General features: G+C 40.6%; 1 protein-coding gene across 1 annotated transcript in view; it reads right to left on the reverse strand.

The window, feature by feature from the left end:
• Window positions 1–2316: 2316 nt before the first annotated feature.
• The window catches only part of dock5 (dedicator of cytokinesis 5), a 153753-nt gene continuing 138421 nt past the window's right edge, over window positions 2317–17648 (reverse strand). The window contains exons 47-51 of the mRNA XM_079828037.1: window positions 16925–17091; window positions 14185–14329; window positions 11413–11563; window positions 7530–7639; window positions 2317–4181 (exon numbers count right to left, since the gene is read on the reverse strand). Of these exons, the coding sequence (XP_079684163.1) occupies window positions 4080–4181; window positions 7530–7639; window positions 11413–11563; window positions 14185–14329; window positions 16925–17091 (675 nt within the window). The 3' untranslated portion in view covers window positions 2317–4079. The remainder of the gene's footprint in view (window positions 4182–7529; window positions 7640–11412; window positions 11564–14184; window positions 14330–16924; window positions 17092–17648) is intronic.

Raw genomic sequence — 17648 nt, forward strand, 5'->3', positions numbered from 1 at the left:
GCACCATGTCCCCATCCTCTGATGGCTACTTCCAGCAGGATAATGCACCGTCACAAAGCTCCAATCATTTCAAACTGGTTTCTTGAACATGACAATGAGTTCACTGGACTAAAATGGCCCCCACAGTCTCCAGATCTCAACCCAATAGAGCATCTTTGGGATGTGGTGGAACGGGAGCTTCGTGCCCTGGATGTGCATCCCACAAATCTCCATCAACTGCAAGATGCTCTCCTATCAATATGGGCCAACATTTCTAAAGAATGCTTTCAGCACCTGTTGAGTCAATGCCACGTAGAATTAAGGCAGTTCTGAAGGCGAAAGCGGGTCAAACACAGTATTAGTGTGTGTTCCTAATAATCCTTTAGGTGAGTGTATAATATATAATGGTTAATATCTCTGTTTTCTCCGACTGAAAAACCGAGGATCTCCTGTTCCCAAGGCAGGTTTAAAGTGTTGTTACCATGGAGACATCCATCAGTGGAATGTAAGATTAAAGGCTATTTAGCAGTCAATCATTTTACAGGCTTACACAGAGACCATGACGCTCAAGCATCAAGCCAACAAGCATTCATCCAGAAGTGAGCAGCACATATTTAAGATCTATTCTGGCATCACACAAAACCAACAACAGAAAATCATATTCAACATATGTTATAGAAATAAAAGCCATTATTAATGAGACTTGACTGTGTGTGGCTCGTATCACCCATTTCAAGAAAAGAGCGACAGCTTCTTCACAGGCGAGATGATTCGCTCTGTAATCTCCGGCCTGAGGGACGCGGAGGAGCTTTGATCTGACCCTGCGTCCACTCACACTCACGACTTCCAATTCTGACCGCTAAGAGAGAACAGATGTCTTGTGTATAATGTCATCCTGGGACACGTAAACTCACTAGAGGAGCAGGGCTCTGGTGACTTGAGAAGAATATGACAATGTAAGTAAAATCATAGGGACAAGTTATGTATTCATACATTGAGTATTTGACAAGCGGCTCCTCTCGCAGTTTCTCCTGAAGCCGATACGGAAGTGAGTTAAACTGCAGTTCATGGACTGGCCACTAGAGGCAGACTCCAGAAGGAGCAGAATCTCACTGAGCTCATGTTAAAATGGCCAACTTTACAGCAGAAGAACACATGTTTACAGTCTGGGACAAACTGTGCTTTTGGTCTGTACGGCTAATGTTGCCCTTCATGACGACTGTGAGGGGGGGGATTATTTTATAACTCATTCATTTACATTATATTAAGCTTTAAAGTGCTGCATAATTAAGGGCGTGGCCACTTTGAGTGACAGGTGGATTGCCGTTTGCCTGCTGTCTGTCAGTCATCACCTCAGCTCCGCCCACGTCCCGCCTCTTTGCCCATTTTCAGTTATCCGGAGTGAAGCGCTGACAAGATGGCGACGACAAGCTCGACCCGACTTTACACTTCAAGACTGCTCTTCAGATCCTACGGGTGAAGTCATGGACACTACATCCATATTTTTTTAAAGTCTATGATATTTGACACTCAAGTCACTGTTTAATCACTTTCTTGCCTTTACTAGTGCAATGCATGTGTTCTTATTTTTTAAAAATGGTAAATATTCGATGTTGTCAATATGAGGTCATGAAAAGTGAAAGTCACATGTGAAGGCCAATTATGGTAAACCATACTCAGTATGTGTCCTCTGCATTTAAAGGGATTCACCCAAAAATGAAAATGTGATGTGTATCTTCTTACCCTCAGGGCATCCAAGATACAGGTGACTTTGTCTCTTCAGTAGAACACAAATGAAGATTGTTAACTCCAACCGTTGCAGTCTGTCAGTCGTATAACGCTAACAAAATCTATGAGAGTAAAAAAAAAAACATAAAAAACATGCACAGACAAATCCATATTAACCCCTGCGGCTCGGGACGACACGTTGATGTCTTAATCCAGGGGTTTTCAAACTTTATGATGCCAAGGACCCCCAAATATGATGAATCTTTATAAGGGACAAAAATAAATGTTTATGTATAAAAAACCTTTAAACTGTTAGATAAAAAGTAAGTGTGACATTATAAATACAACGTATTGTTTCCCAACTTAAATTGGCTATATATAGAAGAACATTTTCAATTTAAAATGATTTATATAAGCAACTTTCACAATAAATGTATGTAAGCTCACATACTGCGTTAAGAAAACTGCCAGTGAGCGAGATAAAGGGGACTAGTGAGAAAAACTCACTAAAGATATAAAGCAAACATATACAATTCTGGAAAGTATGTCTACGGCAAGACATGAGAGAAACATTTAGAAATGAAACCATTTTTGCTTTGTCTTTTTATTCTCTAAATAAAAAGACAAATATAGATCCTCATGAATATTACACACTGCACCTTTAAGTTGATTCTGAATTAATACTGAATGTTTTCTTGTATAAATCAAGGATTAGAAGTGGGTTGGGCAAGGACAACTACATTATTTTTAATAGAAATTCATATTCTATATGCCTATTAAAGATTGTCTTTTTTGATTATTTGAAAAGTGTGAAACATTAATTCCTTTCTAATTTGATTCCACCATCAAATAAATAAATACAAAAATCTTTAAATTTAAACAAAATGGGTAAATCTCACACTGGCACGTTTTAAAAAGAAACAAAATGAAGATTTATTTAGACTGAAAGGTCATTTGACTATTAAACTCCATAACTAGTAAAACATTGATTCAAGATTTTTTTTTTGGGCACTTTTATTCAAACTGGAGTGCAAAAATTCTCAAATTACAGTTTCTGATTGGTTGTTGACCACTGACTTTCACAGGTTTCTGCCTGCAGGTGGCAAAACTACCCTTGATCGCAAACAAATATAAATAATTACCTTAAAAACATATGCAGTTATTAAACTGAAAAAAGTATTTGAATGTTGAAATGATTCAGGATCCCAGTGTATTTTCTGTTCAGAATCAAACAAATGAAAATAATAAAAAAAAAACACTAATTCACTCATTCAAATCTAATTTAAATTACAGTTTCAAGTTTAAATAATCCTGTCAAGACAAAAATCAACATTTACACCTACAATCCCTTTATAAAAACATTGTTCTGGTTCTCTAACACATCATAATTTCATGATTTAATACAGAATGTACAAAACGTTTAATCCAGAAAGAGAATTTCCCATGTGCAGATCAATTAAATATCACCATATTTGCAAAGAAAAACTCTCTTAAAGTACAAAACTATGCCATTTTTATGCAAATTACCTTATTATAAGAACCCATTAATGCCATGTCGTTTTTACCCAGTGGACTTTTACATATTCTGATGCTCAAAAACATTACAATTCATAATTTACACATGGAAAGTTGCATCTGCATTCTATCAAAATGGAAGAGACACATTTTGAATCAGAAAATAAAACACATCTAAACATCTGTATCATATAAAGAAATAAAAAAGCAAAAATGACAGTGTACAAATCCAGCGTTCCCATACAGTGATATTCTGACTTCCTAGCTCACAGACGACGAGACGTTTGATAAAACTTGCATTACTTATACTGCATTCTCTACCGGCAAATTTAGTTCATAGGCTCGCTCAAATGTTTGTGTTTTTCATGCAAATGTAGCTCTCTACAGTGAAACATAATCAGTCTTTTCTTATTTATTGGTTCAAGAAGTTCAACTAGAAATCGCATGAACGCACAACTCCACAATTATGAGCAATGTGCAAAGTGAATATGTGCACAGAGGAAGTCAAAACTTCAATAACTTGAAATATCTCTATGTATAAGGCACAGCTACAGGTCTGGAATAAACCAATAAATCCAGTGGATGCGAGGCCGATCTGAACATTCAACAAACAAACCAACCTTTGGTCACGCAGTGATGAATAAATACACACTACAGGTTCATTTCCAAATAAAAAATAGCATTTTCTCATGATCAAACTGCTGTTTTGCTACACACACAAAAAAAGGTAATGATAACCTTCGATCAGAAATCATCAGAAAATCCTAAATCTCTCAGCTCAGTACCGTTCAGCAGTTTTTCTCCATAAATACAATCGCAATAATTCGAGACACGCTGTCCGGAGAACCGGAGTGTCTTTATTGCGGATTGCTCTCATATGTGGAAAACATGGACTTGCGTGTTTTGGGTGGCGGAGGCGGAGGCTTGATTTCAGCTTTCGTCGGTAAAGGAGGCGTGAACTGCGGGTGACATAAAAGAGGAAAAGCTTATTATTTTCAGTCTGGAAATGAGCACGTTTACATGCACACCAATACACTGATAACCTGATTGAAATAACTGCAAATAAATAACCCGGCAATGCAAGGAACTGTGTTTACAAGACAAACAGGCCGTTGAAAGTAAGCATCCATACATTTCACTGTTTAATATGCGAGTTGTGATGTTAAATAAAGCATTTAAAACCCCAAAGTATTTCAAAATGTCAGACTTGCGGACTCATTCTATGGTTTAATATGGAGTCAGCCCACCCTTTGCAGCTCTAACAGCTTCAGCTCTTCTGGGAAGGCTTTCCTCAAGGTTAGAACCCACAAAGATGGGAGCATGAAATTGTCCAAAATGTCTTGGTGAAGCATTAAGAGTTCCTTTCACTGGAACTAACCCCTGAAAAACAACCCACACCATAATCCCCCCTCCACCAAACTTTACACTTGGCACAATGCAGTCAGGCAAGTCCCGTTCTCCTGGCAACCGCCAAACCCAGACTCATCCATGGGATTGTCAGACAGAGAAGCGTGATTGGTCACTCAGAGAACACGTCTCCACTGCTCTAGAGTCCAGTGGTGGCGCGCTTTACCCCACTGCATCCCACGCTTTGGTGATGTAAGGCTTGGATGAGCTGCTCGGCCATGGAAACCCATTCCATGAAGCTCTACACACTGTTCTTGAGCTCATCTGAAGGCCACAGAAGTTTGGAGGTCTGGAGCTCTTGACTCTGCAGAAAGTTGGCGACTTCTGTGACCCTCAGCATGCGCTGACCCCGCTCTGTGACCCTCAGCATGCGCTGACCCCGCTCTGTGACCCTCAGCATGCGCTGACCCCGCTCTGTGACCCTCAGCATGCGCTGACCCCGCTCTGTGACCCTCAGCATGCGCTGACCCCGCTCTGTGACCCTCTGAAATTCTGTTTATAGTAATAGCCATCTGTATATTGTATTCATAGTACATATTCACCTGTAAATTCTGTTTATAGTAATAGCCATCTGTATATTTATTCACTGTACATATTCACCTGTAAATTCAGTTCTGTTTATAGTAATAACGTCTCTCTATTTATACATATTTATACATATTCAGTACATATCCATGTCCTGCACTTACGCATCCATTGTATATCCTGCACTTGCTGCTATTGCACTTCTGGTTAGACCTAAACTGCATTTCGTTGCCTTGTACTTGTACTTGTGTAATGACAATAAAGTTGAATCTAATCTAATCTAATCTAATCTCAGCATGCGCTGACCCCGCTCTGTGACCCTCAGCATGCGCTGACCCCGCTCTGTGGCCCTCAGCATGCGCTGACCCCGCTCTGTGGCCCTCAGCATGCGCTGACCCCGCTCTGTGGCCCTCAGCATGCGCTGACCCCGCTCTGTGACCCTCAGCATGAGCTGACCCCGCTCTGTGACCCTCAGCATGCGCTGACCCCGCTCTGTGACCCTCAGCATGAGCTGACCCCGCTCTGTGACCCTCAGCATGCGCTGACCCCGCTCTGTGGCCCTCAGCATGCGCTGACCCCGCTCTGTGACCCTCAGCATGCGCTGACCCCGCTCTGTGACCCTCAGCATGCGCTGACCCCGCTCTGTGACCCTCAGCATGCGCTGACCCCGCTCTGTGACCCTCAGCATGCGCTGACCCCGCTCTGTGACCCCGCTCTGTGGCCCTCAGCATGCGCTGACCCCGCTCTGTGACCCTCAGCATGCGCTGACCCCGCTCTGTGACCCCGCTCTGTGGCCCTCAGAATGCGCTGACCCCGCTCTGTGACCCTCAGCATGCGCTGACCCCGCTCTGTGACCCTCAGCATGCGCTGACCCCGCTCTGTGACCCCGCTCTGTGACCCTCAGCATGCGCTGACCCCGCTCTGTGACCCTGCTCTGTGACCCTCAGCATGCGCTGACCCCGCTCTGTGACCCTCAGCATGCGCTGACCCCGCTCTGTGACCCTCAGCATGAGCTGACCCCGCTCTGTGACCCTCAGCATGCGCTGACCCCGCTCTGTGACCCTCAGCATGCGCTGACCCCGCTCTGTGACCTCAGCATGCGCTGACCCCGCTCTGTGACCCCGCTCTGTGGCCCTCAGCATGCGCTGACCCCGCTCTGTGACCCTCAGCATGCGCTGACCCCGCTCTGTGACCCCGCTCTGTGGCCCTCAGAATGCGCTGACCCCGCTCTGTGACCCTCAGCATGCGCTGACCCCGCTCTGTGACCCCGCTCTGTGACCCTCAGCATGCGCTGACCCCGCTCTGTGACCCTGCTCTGTGACCCTCAGCATGCGCTGACCCCGCTCTGTGACCCTCAGCATGCGCTGACCCCGCTCTGTGACCCTCAGCATGCGCTGACCCCGCTCTGTGACCCTCAGCATGCGCTGACCCCGCTCTGTGACCCCGCTCTGTGACCCTCAGCATGCGCTGACCCCGCTCTGTGACCCTGCTCTGTGACCCTCAGCATGCGCTGACCCCGCTCTGTGGCCCTCAGCATGTGCTGACCCCGCTCTGTGGCCCTCAGCATGCGCTGACCCCGCTCTGTGACCCTCAGCATGTGCTGACCCCGCTCTGTGGCCCTCAGCATGAGCTGACCCCGCTCTGTGGCCCTCAGCATGAGCTGACCCCGCTCTGTGACCCTCAGCATGAGCTGACCCCGCTCTGTGGCCCTCAGCATGTGCTGACCCCGCTCTGTGGCCCTCAGCATGTGCTGACCCCGCTCTGTGACCCTCAGCATGAGCTGACCCCGCTCTGTGGCCCTCAGCATGTGCTGACCCCGCTCTGTGGCCCTCAGCATGTGCTGACCCCACTCTGTGGCCCTCAGCATGTGCTGACCCCGTTCTGTGACCCTCAGCATGAGCTGACCCCGCTCTGTGGCCCTCAGCATGTGCTGACCCCGCTCTGTGGCCCTCAGCATGTGCTGACCCCGCTCTGTGGCCCTCAGCATGTGCTGACCCCGCTCTGTGGCCCTCAGCATGTGCTGACCCCGCTCTTTGTGGCTGAGTTGCTGTTGTTCCCAATCGCTACCACTTTGTTATAATCCCTCTAACAGTTGAGCGTGGAATATTTAGTATAATATTTGGACTTATTGCACAGGCTCCACCGATCACGGCCCCACGCTTGAGCTCTTAAGCCGTTTATGACCTTACGGCGATAAAGGAAAATGCTTTAACACGTTTACATGACCACACGCTTTGTCGGTTTATTAAGCATAATCAATTAAGAACGTGCATGTAAACACACTCAATGTTATTTTAGCTTTCTATACCGTTTTTGTTTTAGATCAAAATACAGATGAATGTACAAAGTAAAGTGCTAATAATGGCGCGTCTTACCTCAGAGGTGGAGTTATAGATGCTCTCGTGTTTCTTGGGTGGCATTGGTGGAGGAGTGTTCGTGAGGTCAGATGAGCTGAAGTCACTCTCGCTCGGGAGACACGTGTAACCTACGGCAAGAGGATCAATATGAGATGTGTTCATGTTGAGACAGATGTGCTGGAGCAGTGTCTACGCCTGTAGGAGTTTTAGTTTGTTTAAAACTTTTGATTGCTATATAATTCACATATTTACATTTGTGTAATTCAGTAGTATTTAATATTAGGCAGCGGCTATTCACACTAAACGATAGATTATATTTACTAAGTGCAAATAGTGATATATTATATTTACACCATGTAAAAGTAGTTCTGTGCAATGTGTGTAAATCATGGGCGTCGGAAGCAAAAAAAAAGTGGGTGGGTCCTCTCTCAGAATTTTTTTACTGGAGTACATGCCATTTACATTAAGTACAAATATATCGCCTTGTTTACTAAACATCTGGTTGGACAAGACAAGTTTACGGAAATCACCATGTCTTTAACCGCGGCTATAGTGTAGGGGTGAGACGCATGGCATCAAGTTCTGACGCAAATCGACCCGCGGTTCGAATCCGCCATAGGCCGATCTAACATATCAGATCGGAAAGGCATTTATTTTCAATAAAAATGAAGAAAATATTAGAAAAGTGGAAATAAAGTGTCTAACACGTTTAATAATAAGTGTTTATCGATTAGGGTTAGGTAAACAGACATGTGCTGGATTAGAGACGATAAAAGTGGGTGGGTCCAATATCACTGATCGTAAAAAGTGGGAGGGTCTTGTCCCGCACACATACAATGGTTCCAACGCCCATGGTGTAAATAGTAATTGGATGCTATTTATACTTTATTTTGACAGATACACACTATTTGCACCTCAGTATTGTTGTACATTAACAGGTGCAATAATAACAGAGTGTAAATTATTATATTTATTAAAATGATTAAATGGATGCAGGGCTCCAGACTGAGACCAAATGGTCGCATTTTGCGACAAAAATTTGAGAGTGTGCGACTGAATTTTATATCCAGTCGCACATGTGACCAGTAAATCTGCCTACTGTCGGTACTGGAGAAATCAAGAAAATACACATACTATTTATAATTGATAGACGTTATATCTGTCAAATTCTATCTTTCCCAGCCGTTTCTATTTGAGAGAATATTAAACCATTTGTCCGTGATGCATTTTTGCTATTGGCAATCCAGAAGAGAGAAAGCGAACGAGCTCTCACCACAGTCAGCTTAATGAGGGACGCTGGCCAAGAGAACTACACTAAACTTTAGTCTGCTTAAACTTTAGGGATGTGCTGTGATATTAATCTAATTTTATTTTCGATTTTGGCTTCCAAGAATTATAAAAAGATGATATGAGGTAAAACTCTTCCTATAGCCGTGTTCCGTCGAGCTCATTCTTCCCTTCATTTCTCCCTAAACCTAAACTTAACGCCACATTCAGTGATTGTTGTAAACTGCAGTCTCTACTGTTGCTAAACTGCAGGATATGTTTGATAATAAAGAGCTATTAAATGCTCAAGAGACGCTGTTTCCAACCTCAAGGCGGCTTGTGTGTGTGTGTGTGTGTGTGTTATTATTATTAGTTATTAGTTATTATTAGTAGTTCTACATTCGATCGGTCTTAAAGGGGCAGCGTCTAATAAACCTGCTGACGATTGAGCCATTAATTCGAAACGAACAAAAGGCAAAGAGATAATATTCACATCTCTTGAATGAATAACTTTAGCTTTTATAAGCATTAATCTATCAATTTATACAGTGAAAACTCTGCAGTGTTATTTTACATTTCATTACTTTATTAGATTTCTTTGTAGGTTTGTTCTTTCGAAGTCATATTAATGTTAGCACACCTTCCGAATGCCTGCACACTGGTCCATTTACACACAGATGTTTTATATTTTTGTTCAAACATTGCTGTTTCTTTTGCTATGCTTTATAAAAAAATAAAGCCATGTTAATTATGTTCTTAATTATGTTTTGTTTGTTTGTTTTTTTCATAAAAAAAAAAAAAAATACAGTATAATAAAAAGAACCGATAAGAATACCGTTAAAGTACCGGATCGATAAGCAGTATTGGTAAGAGTAGTAAAACCTTAACGATACCGATCCCTATTAGTAATACAGTGGACATTTGTAGATTTGGTTAGCATGTTGATTTACGGTGTGAGCCCCTAAATTTTCTGGTTGTGCCCCTAAAATGTTCAGTTGGGGGCCATTGTGCTCCTAGTGAAAGAAGTTAGTCTGCGTTCACACTGCAGGCTGAAACGACCCAATTCCGATTTTTTTGCCCTTATGCGACCTGTATCTGATCTTTTCATGACAGTCTGAACGACACAGATCCGATCTTTTCAAATGCGACCCAGGCCACTTGGGTATGTGGTCCAAATCCGATACATATCCGATCTTTTGAAATGCGTCTTCAGTCTGAACTGCCAGGTCACATGTATCCGACCCGCACGTCGTTGATACGCGACAAACGTCATCATTGTACGTTGAATGCACAAGAAATAGTTGCTAACCGCCAATAAAAGAAGAAGTACGCACCTGTTGCTAATACACTCCAACTCCAGCGCGTTTCTGCACTGTTATGGGCTGCCGCAGACGTGTCTCTTCCTGTGACAAAGTTAGTTGAAGGCGCTCACAAACATAATTGAATGTGGATCTGGTCATTCTGAAGTTACTGACGAATTCGGTATCAGTAAAGCCACTCACATCAGTCTCCCACCACTCCTGGCTGCGACTCCGCACACACACGTTTCTCTGTACCGATGTTGCTACCACTGCTCCACAAAACGCCATGGCCAAAAACCTTGCTCTCCTCCTCTTTTTTAATTTTCTTCTTAACATGAGAAGGTTGTAATGGTGCTGGCTCCGTTGCGAAAATAACTTTAATAAAGCTAAACGAACTCCAATGCTGACGCCCATATTTGGCTACTTCCGTAAACAACAAGTGACGTCGTTGACCGTTGAGTACTCTTCTGCGCATGCGGGTCACTTCTGGGTAATTTCATGTTCACACAGGAGATCACAAAAGGTCGCATTTAATTGGAAATGTGAACGGCCTTGCAAAAAAAATCGCATTTTTTCAAAAAATCGGAATTGAGCATTAAGCCCTGCAGTGTGAACGCAGCCTTAGTCTGGAGCCCTGCGATGCCGTTTTAATGTGACAATAAAAGCCAATAAATGCTTTTATTATTATTAAACATTAGACACTTTATTTCCACTTTTAGAACATTTTCTTCATTTTTATTGAAAGTAAATGCCTTTATGATGTGATGTGTGATGGGAAAAGAGAGAAGAGTGAGCTCTGCAAAAGGCGGATTTTTGTTTAATCTTTTTCAATCTTATTTGGCCCAACCAGGCATTGTTAGGCGGAGCTAGTGCGAATAACACTCGGCAACAAGACACACTATTTGCACTTGGTGTGAAAAGACACTCCTTTAATATTAACTCAAATAAAAAAATTCAATGCAGAAAGAAAGCCTCAGTGAATAAAAATTAATTGAGTGTGTCCAAAGGTTTGACTGGTACTGTAAGCCAAGTTTAGCTATCATTTAGGGGACCAAAACATTTAACTACAAAAAAGAAAAGCATTATTTCACATGTAAAATGCTAAATGTTTTCTGTAAGGATCAATGGGAGGTCCACAGCATGACATAAACACAATGTGTGTGTGTGTGTGTGTGCATTTACAGGTGTTTATGAGGACCCAAATGTCTATAATGACATGGGTATTACAGCGTAAACATGGTTTAATTCCTCTGTGTGTGTGTGTGTGTGTGTGTGTGTGTGTGTGTGTGTGTGTGTGTGTGTGTGTGTGTGTGTGTGTGTGTGTGTGCACTCACTCGAGCTGCGTGGTGTGTGTGGTGTGGCAGGCAGAGGGCTGAGTGGGTTGTGTAAACTCAAATTGGATGATTCTCCATGAAACAGCGAGAGCGTGAGTCTCCGGTCCCCTATCGTCAGACTTTTTGGCCTTGGCTGCTTCTCTGGAGGAATCTGCCACCACACAGACACACACACAGATCATAACATGAATCATATCTCCAAATATTAGATTAGTCCTTTTCATAAATGTCCACAATTCTACAATTTATTCCACTCAATCATTTGATTTCACTATGAAATGATACAAATCAATGTCAAACAGACTGTGATCATGTCCACATTAAGGGCCAGATTTACTAAACACTGCAAATTAGCACAAGTGTGATCTACTGCTGACACGCAAATTACACAGACACAGGCGGATCATTTACATAATGAACGAATGGTCCGAATACCCTTTTTTTGAGCTTTGAAGCTTTGGTAGTAATCGACAGCGAATATCCGAAGCTTCGGAGGGAGGGGCTGAACATATTCTTCTCTCTAATAAAGGCGCGCCTCCTGTGGGCGGGGCTTATTTGCCTATATATAATTAGCTCCTACATTTCACAGTAGATTCATTTAGATTGGTAATAACGAGTAATAGGCTTGCTGTGATAGTCGGTGTTAGTGTTCAGGCATAAAACCAGTTACTTGCCCACCGTGGCTCCGCCCCCACCGTCGTTTTGATATTTCATAGTAGTAAAAATCATTTAGTTGAGTTTAACAGATGAACAGATTAGCCGAGCGAGAGTCTCAGCACATCAGCAGCAGGAGTCAGATCTCATTCATCTGAGAGCGAGGAGCTGAAGGACCAGATGATCGCGGAAGATTTGATCTCAAAGCGAAACGTAGAAGCGCTTATTTAAGTGAGTTTGTCATTGTACTGTTTTGTTGTTGTGTTTCTCATTAAGAATAATTGGCTAATGAACGCACCTTTCAAGCAACCCTTATCATTCCTATATTTAAAGGTGCTAATGCCCTTCTTACATCTAATTACCGACCTATTAGCATTTTGCCAACGGTATCTAAAGTTTTTGAAAAACTAATTGCTAAACAAATCACCAATCATCTTAATTGCAGTTCTTTTCCATTACATTCAATGCAGTTTGGCTTTAGGGCTAATCATTCTAGGGATGTAGCAACATGTTATTTTCTGGAAAAGGTTAAATCAAATATGGACAAAGGAGGGACAGTGGGAGCTATTTTTTGGATTTTCGCAAAGCTTTTGATACAGTTAACCATTCAGTTTTACTGCACAAAATTCATGCATTTAATTTCTTGTCCAAATTCATTAGCCTCATTAATTCATACCTTTTATCTCGTTCACAAAGCGTAAGAATTGACCAATATAATTCTACACCCTTACTATTATCTACTGGTGTTCCACAGGGTTCAATTATCGGTCCAATTCTTTTCAGTTTATATATTAACGATTTACCATCTTTGTGACACTTTGATGTATGCAGACGATACAGATATTTTGGCCTATGGAAAATCTACAGAGGAAGTTGCCTCAAAACTAACAGAGGCCATGTCATTGATCTCAATTTGGCTTGAACAATCCTGTCTGCAATTGAACATATCTAAAACAGTTTCCATGTTCTTTTCAAAAAATAATATAATTATAAAACCTGAAATTTTTGTATCTGGAGAAAGAGTACAGGTCGTCACAGAATTAAAATATTTAGGATATATAGATTCAAATCTCAATTTCAAAACTCACATTAAGAAAGTTAGTAATAGGATTAAATCCAGTTTAGTAAACTTTAGATTCATTAGAGACTCCCTTTCGACAGAAGCTGCGAAATTATATTTATTTTCCATGATTTTATCCCACATTACATATTGCCTAATAAGTTTGTCCAATACGCATTCTACAACGATAAAACCATTAGAAACCCTATATAAACAAGCATTAAAAATACTGTACCGGAAACCATCAGAGAGTCTTTGTCATTCTCTTCATTCAAAAAGAATGCAAAAAAATGTAGAGAATCAAACCTGTCGGCACTAATTCCTTCTGTGTATTTATATATTATAGAACTATTTTATATTCATTGTATTTGCTAACCATAATGTGTAGTATGCCATTTTATTTTGTGATTTTATAATTGTGATTATTTTTAAGGTTGCCATTTTTTACATCTGGCTGGAGGACTGCCGATGAAAATTAGCACTTTTGAGCTAACTCGGGTACATTTACATTATTGTAATGTTGATCAATGTACATTGTCCTCTTTTAAATAAATAAAGAAATGAACAAAATGAAACCCGCCCCCGAAGTGACACTAATTCTAAACCGAAAGTAAAATGCACACAACATTCGTTCACGGTCGCTCTGTCATTTGTTCACGCCCACTGTAATTCATTCACAAAAAACGAATATTCGAAACCCAAAATTGAAAACCGAGTACCAACCCACCGAACGAATATTCGAATATTCTGGTCCAGCCCTAGGTTTGAGACATGCTCTTTTGGTAAGTAAATAATGGAGTAAACACCAGTAAACTCCCATAAATACTGCGTCTGAAAGGGAAACTCCAACAAATGCATATGCAATAAGGTCAGCCGCAAACATAACCCTGTGCACACCTTTCCAGTGCTATCTTTCACTGCGTGTCTTCAGTAAATCCTGACAGTCGTTTTTTAACACCAAAACAGGCTTTGTGCGCTGGTGCAAGCTGTTAGTAAACCTGGCCCTTAGAGTTTTGAACAGCCATGAACAGAAGAATTAATAGAAAAGCTCCCAGCACCTCGTCTGTGTCAGCGGGTCGCTCCAGTAAGACCTGAGACTTGCTCATGCTCCATTCCTTCCTGTTCTTCTTGCTTATCCGATTATCTTCCTCTGATCGGGACAGAACCGAAACCCTGCTGTCGCTCACGCGGGAGAGCAGCGAACTGAGAGAAAGAGAGACAATCAGATAGACTTTTATTTGCACACCTGTACAAATCCTCTGAGCATGTTGCCATGTATTATGCATTTGTGCATTCTGGTATGTATTAGTTTAGTAATCTGGTCTAGAAACACATTTGACTACAAGTAAGCCACTCGTGGGTTGAGTGGCGCAGGAGCAGAAACCTCCAAATAGCAACATAATATAAATCTTAGACAGATCTTTGTCTTATTCTCCCAGCTGTCTTGTAATTGCTACTTCTATATGATATGCGCACTTCATTAAAAGCACATCTGCTAAAACTATAAATGCTAACATAGGATGCATATGTATAAATGGATATTAATGGAAGTTCAGACGTTTTTTCAGAAATAAAATGTCATATGCTTCCGACTAACATTAAAAAGTCACAATACAACAGTACAAACATTAAACAACATTAAATCCTGAAGTTTTAACGCACAGAAGGAAACATTAAGGGTTTCCAAACTCTTCTCAACGATTCACTTTTATGTCATGAACAAGTTTGATATTGTTTGCTATTGCTATTGTTTACTCTAAATCGCATTGTTTCACTGAGCAACACATTTTAGCACTGATTTGTTTTATGACTCCGTCTCAATCTACTTCATTTTGAATTTCAGAATTACATTATTTATTAATTCCATGTCATGTCCGATAACTGATCAAATTACTGACATTAAATGAATATTAGATACCCATACATGGAGCATATATATATATATATATATATATATATATATATATATATATATATATATATATATATATTATGGCCACAAATTGAGAATTTGTTCCCTTGTTTTACTGAATTGTGGCCACGTTGTATTAATTCGTTCCCTTGTTTTAGCTGAATCAAAACGAGGGAGCGAATTAAGTCATGGAAACAAATTCTTAATTCGTGGCCACAATATACACAACCAGTCAAAAGTTTGGAAACATTAAGGTTTTTAAATGGTTTTGAAAGAAGTCTCTTCTGCTCACCAAGGCTGCATTTATTTAATCAAAAATACAGCAAAAACTGTAATATTGTGAAATATTATTCCAATTTAAATGACCTGTTCTCTATTTGAATATATTGTAAAATGTAATTTATTTCTGTGATCAAAGCTGAATTTATCATCATTCCTCCAGTCTTCAGTGTCACATGACCCTTCACTAATCATTCTCATATGAGGATCTGATGCTCAAGAAACATTTATGATTATTATTAATGTGGAAAACATATCATTGATATATTGAAGCTTTATATTTCAGATAAATACTGTTCTTTTGAACTTTCTATTCATCAAAGAATCCTTAAAACAATGTTTCCAACACTGATAATAATCATAAATGTTTCTTGAGCATCATATGAGAATGATTAGTGAAGGATCATGTGACACTGAAGACTGGAAGAATGATGATAAATTCAGCTTTGATCACAGAAATAAATTACATTTTACAATATATTCAAATAGAGAACAGGTCATTTAAATTGGAATAATATTTCACAATATGACAGTTTTTGCTGTATTTTTGATTAAATAAATGCAGCCTTGGTGAGCAGAAGAGACTTCTTTCAAAACCATTAAAAAACCTTAATGATTCCAAACATTTGACTGGTAGTGTATATATATATATATATATATCTTTTTTTTTTTTGTCCACATGTCACGTGTGGGGATCCATAGAATATACTATTTTGCCTAAATAAATAAAAAAATATATCAATAAAAAATTAATTCCATAGTTTTAAATGCTGCAAGCTAATACAAGGTACAGTATGAATAATGGATATTCACATGTAACAAACTACAAGTGTTTTTAAAGGTTAGCTTTACGTGATCATCATCTAAATGGGAAATAAACATAGAATTAAATATCTAATCAGCCAATATATACACAATACCAACCAACAGAAATAAAACGTTCCCTCTCATGCAATATCTAAGTAATGCAACATGCAAAGAAATATCAAGGACAGGAAACGAGTGTAATGGCAGATGTTAAGTCAACCTGTGTAAAACTGATCTAAATACTTAATAATTGATGTGAAGTGTTCAACAGCTAATATGAACTATGAAGAGTGACGGTCATAAAAACGAAATGATTGACTGTTTTGGCACAAAAAATCTGAGGGAAAATAAGAATTACTCGGATGGCATCAAACGATGCATAAAAGTGAGACGGAAAGAAAAACAGAAACGGCACTTTTCATGTTCTTTCCGCCTAGCCATCATTCATCCACAATAATGATTTTCCAGAAAGAAAACATTTACAGGCAAGTGCGATGACCATTTCATCTGCAAATACTCCAGGGAAAACAAGCTGACCAGTGAGAAGATGTTTTTTTTTCCGGATTTGAGTCTAATCTAAATTATTGGGTAATTAATGGTAATTAAGCACTTGTTTAACGAAAATCCACTATCTAAAAGATCCAATTAAGCTTGGAGGTTAAACTGGATTAATGTCATGTTTGTCCACGAGCAGAGGCGTAATTACATGGGAAACTGAATCATTCCGTGACCACAGGACCTCCACAAATTAGCGCTGCTGAAAATGAGGGCGATTTCGAGGAAGGAGAGAATATACTGACTCCTGGGATGCAGGTCTGGAGGAGCGTCCGTCAGAGGAGCCTGAGCCGCTGGAGTGTCCAGACGAGGCGTTTGAGATGGTGGACATCCGTCTGAGCGTGGAGGACATGATATACGGCATCACCACAGACCCCACGCGACTCTTCTTCTTCTCTGTCAGAGAGCAGGGCTGGAGATGCAGACACAAACACAAACATGTTTCCATTTAGATCATGACCTCTATAGTAATTCAATTAAATGAGACTAACCTGAAGCCTAACTCTAAAAGATGGTTTTTTGAATATCCTCTTTCATGCAGTGTGTGATAAAGCTGTCTGTGAATGTAAACGTTCTGCAAAGTTGCACGATAAATAAAATTATTGTCAGAATCGACTCTGAACTGCTATAAAATACAAGCGTGGTTATAGATGTACATGTATATGCCTCATTAGCGCTTGCACGGATCAGTAGAATGAGGCATCTACTATTGATATATCTATGACCACGCTCATATTTGACCTCACTTAGCGGAAGTTATGTCTGAGCTCAGAGATGATCACGCTCGTCTGATAAGAGGTAAAATAATAGCATAAATACTGCTGGGTTTCTCTCACAAACTGATGGTTTGTCTAGATCAGACCCTTATTCATCATCTGGTGTCGTTTGAAGCTGCACTGAAACTGACATTTGACCCGTTTGGAGCCCATTGAAGTCCATTATATGGAGAAAAACCCTGGACTGTTTTCA

Source organism: Gobio gobio, assembly GCF_949357685.1.
Source record: "Gobio gobio genome assembly, chromosome: 10".
NCBI lineage: Eukaryota > Metazoa > Chordata > Actinopteri > Cypriniformes > Gobionidae > Gobio > Gobio gobio.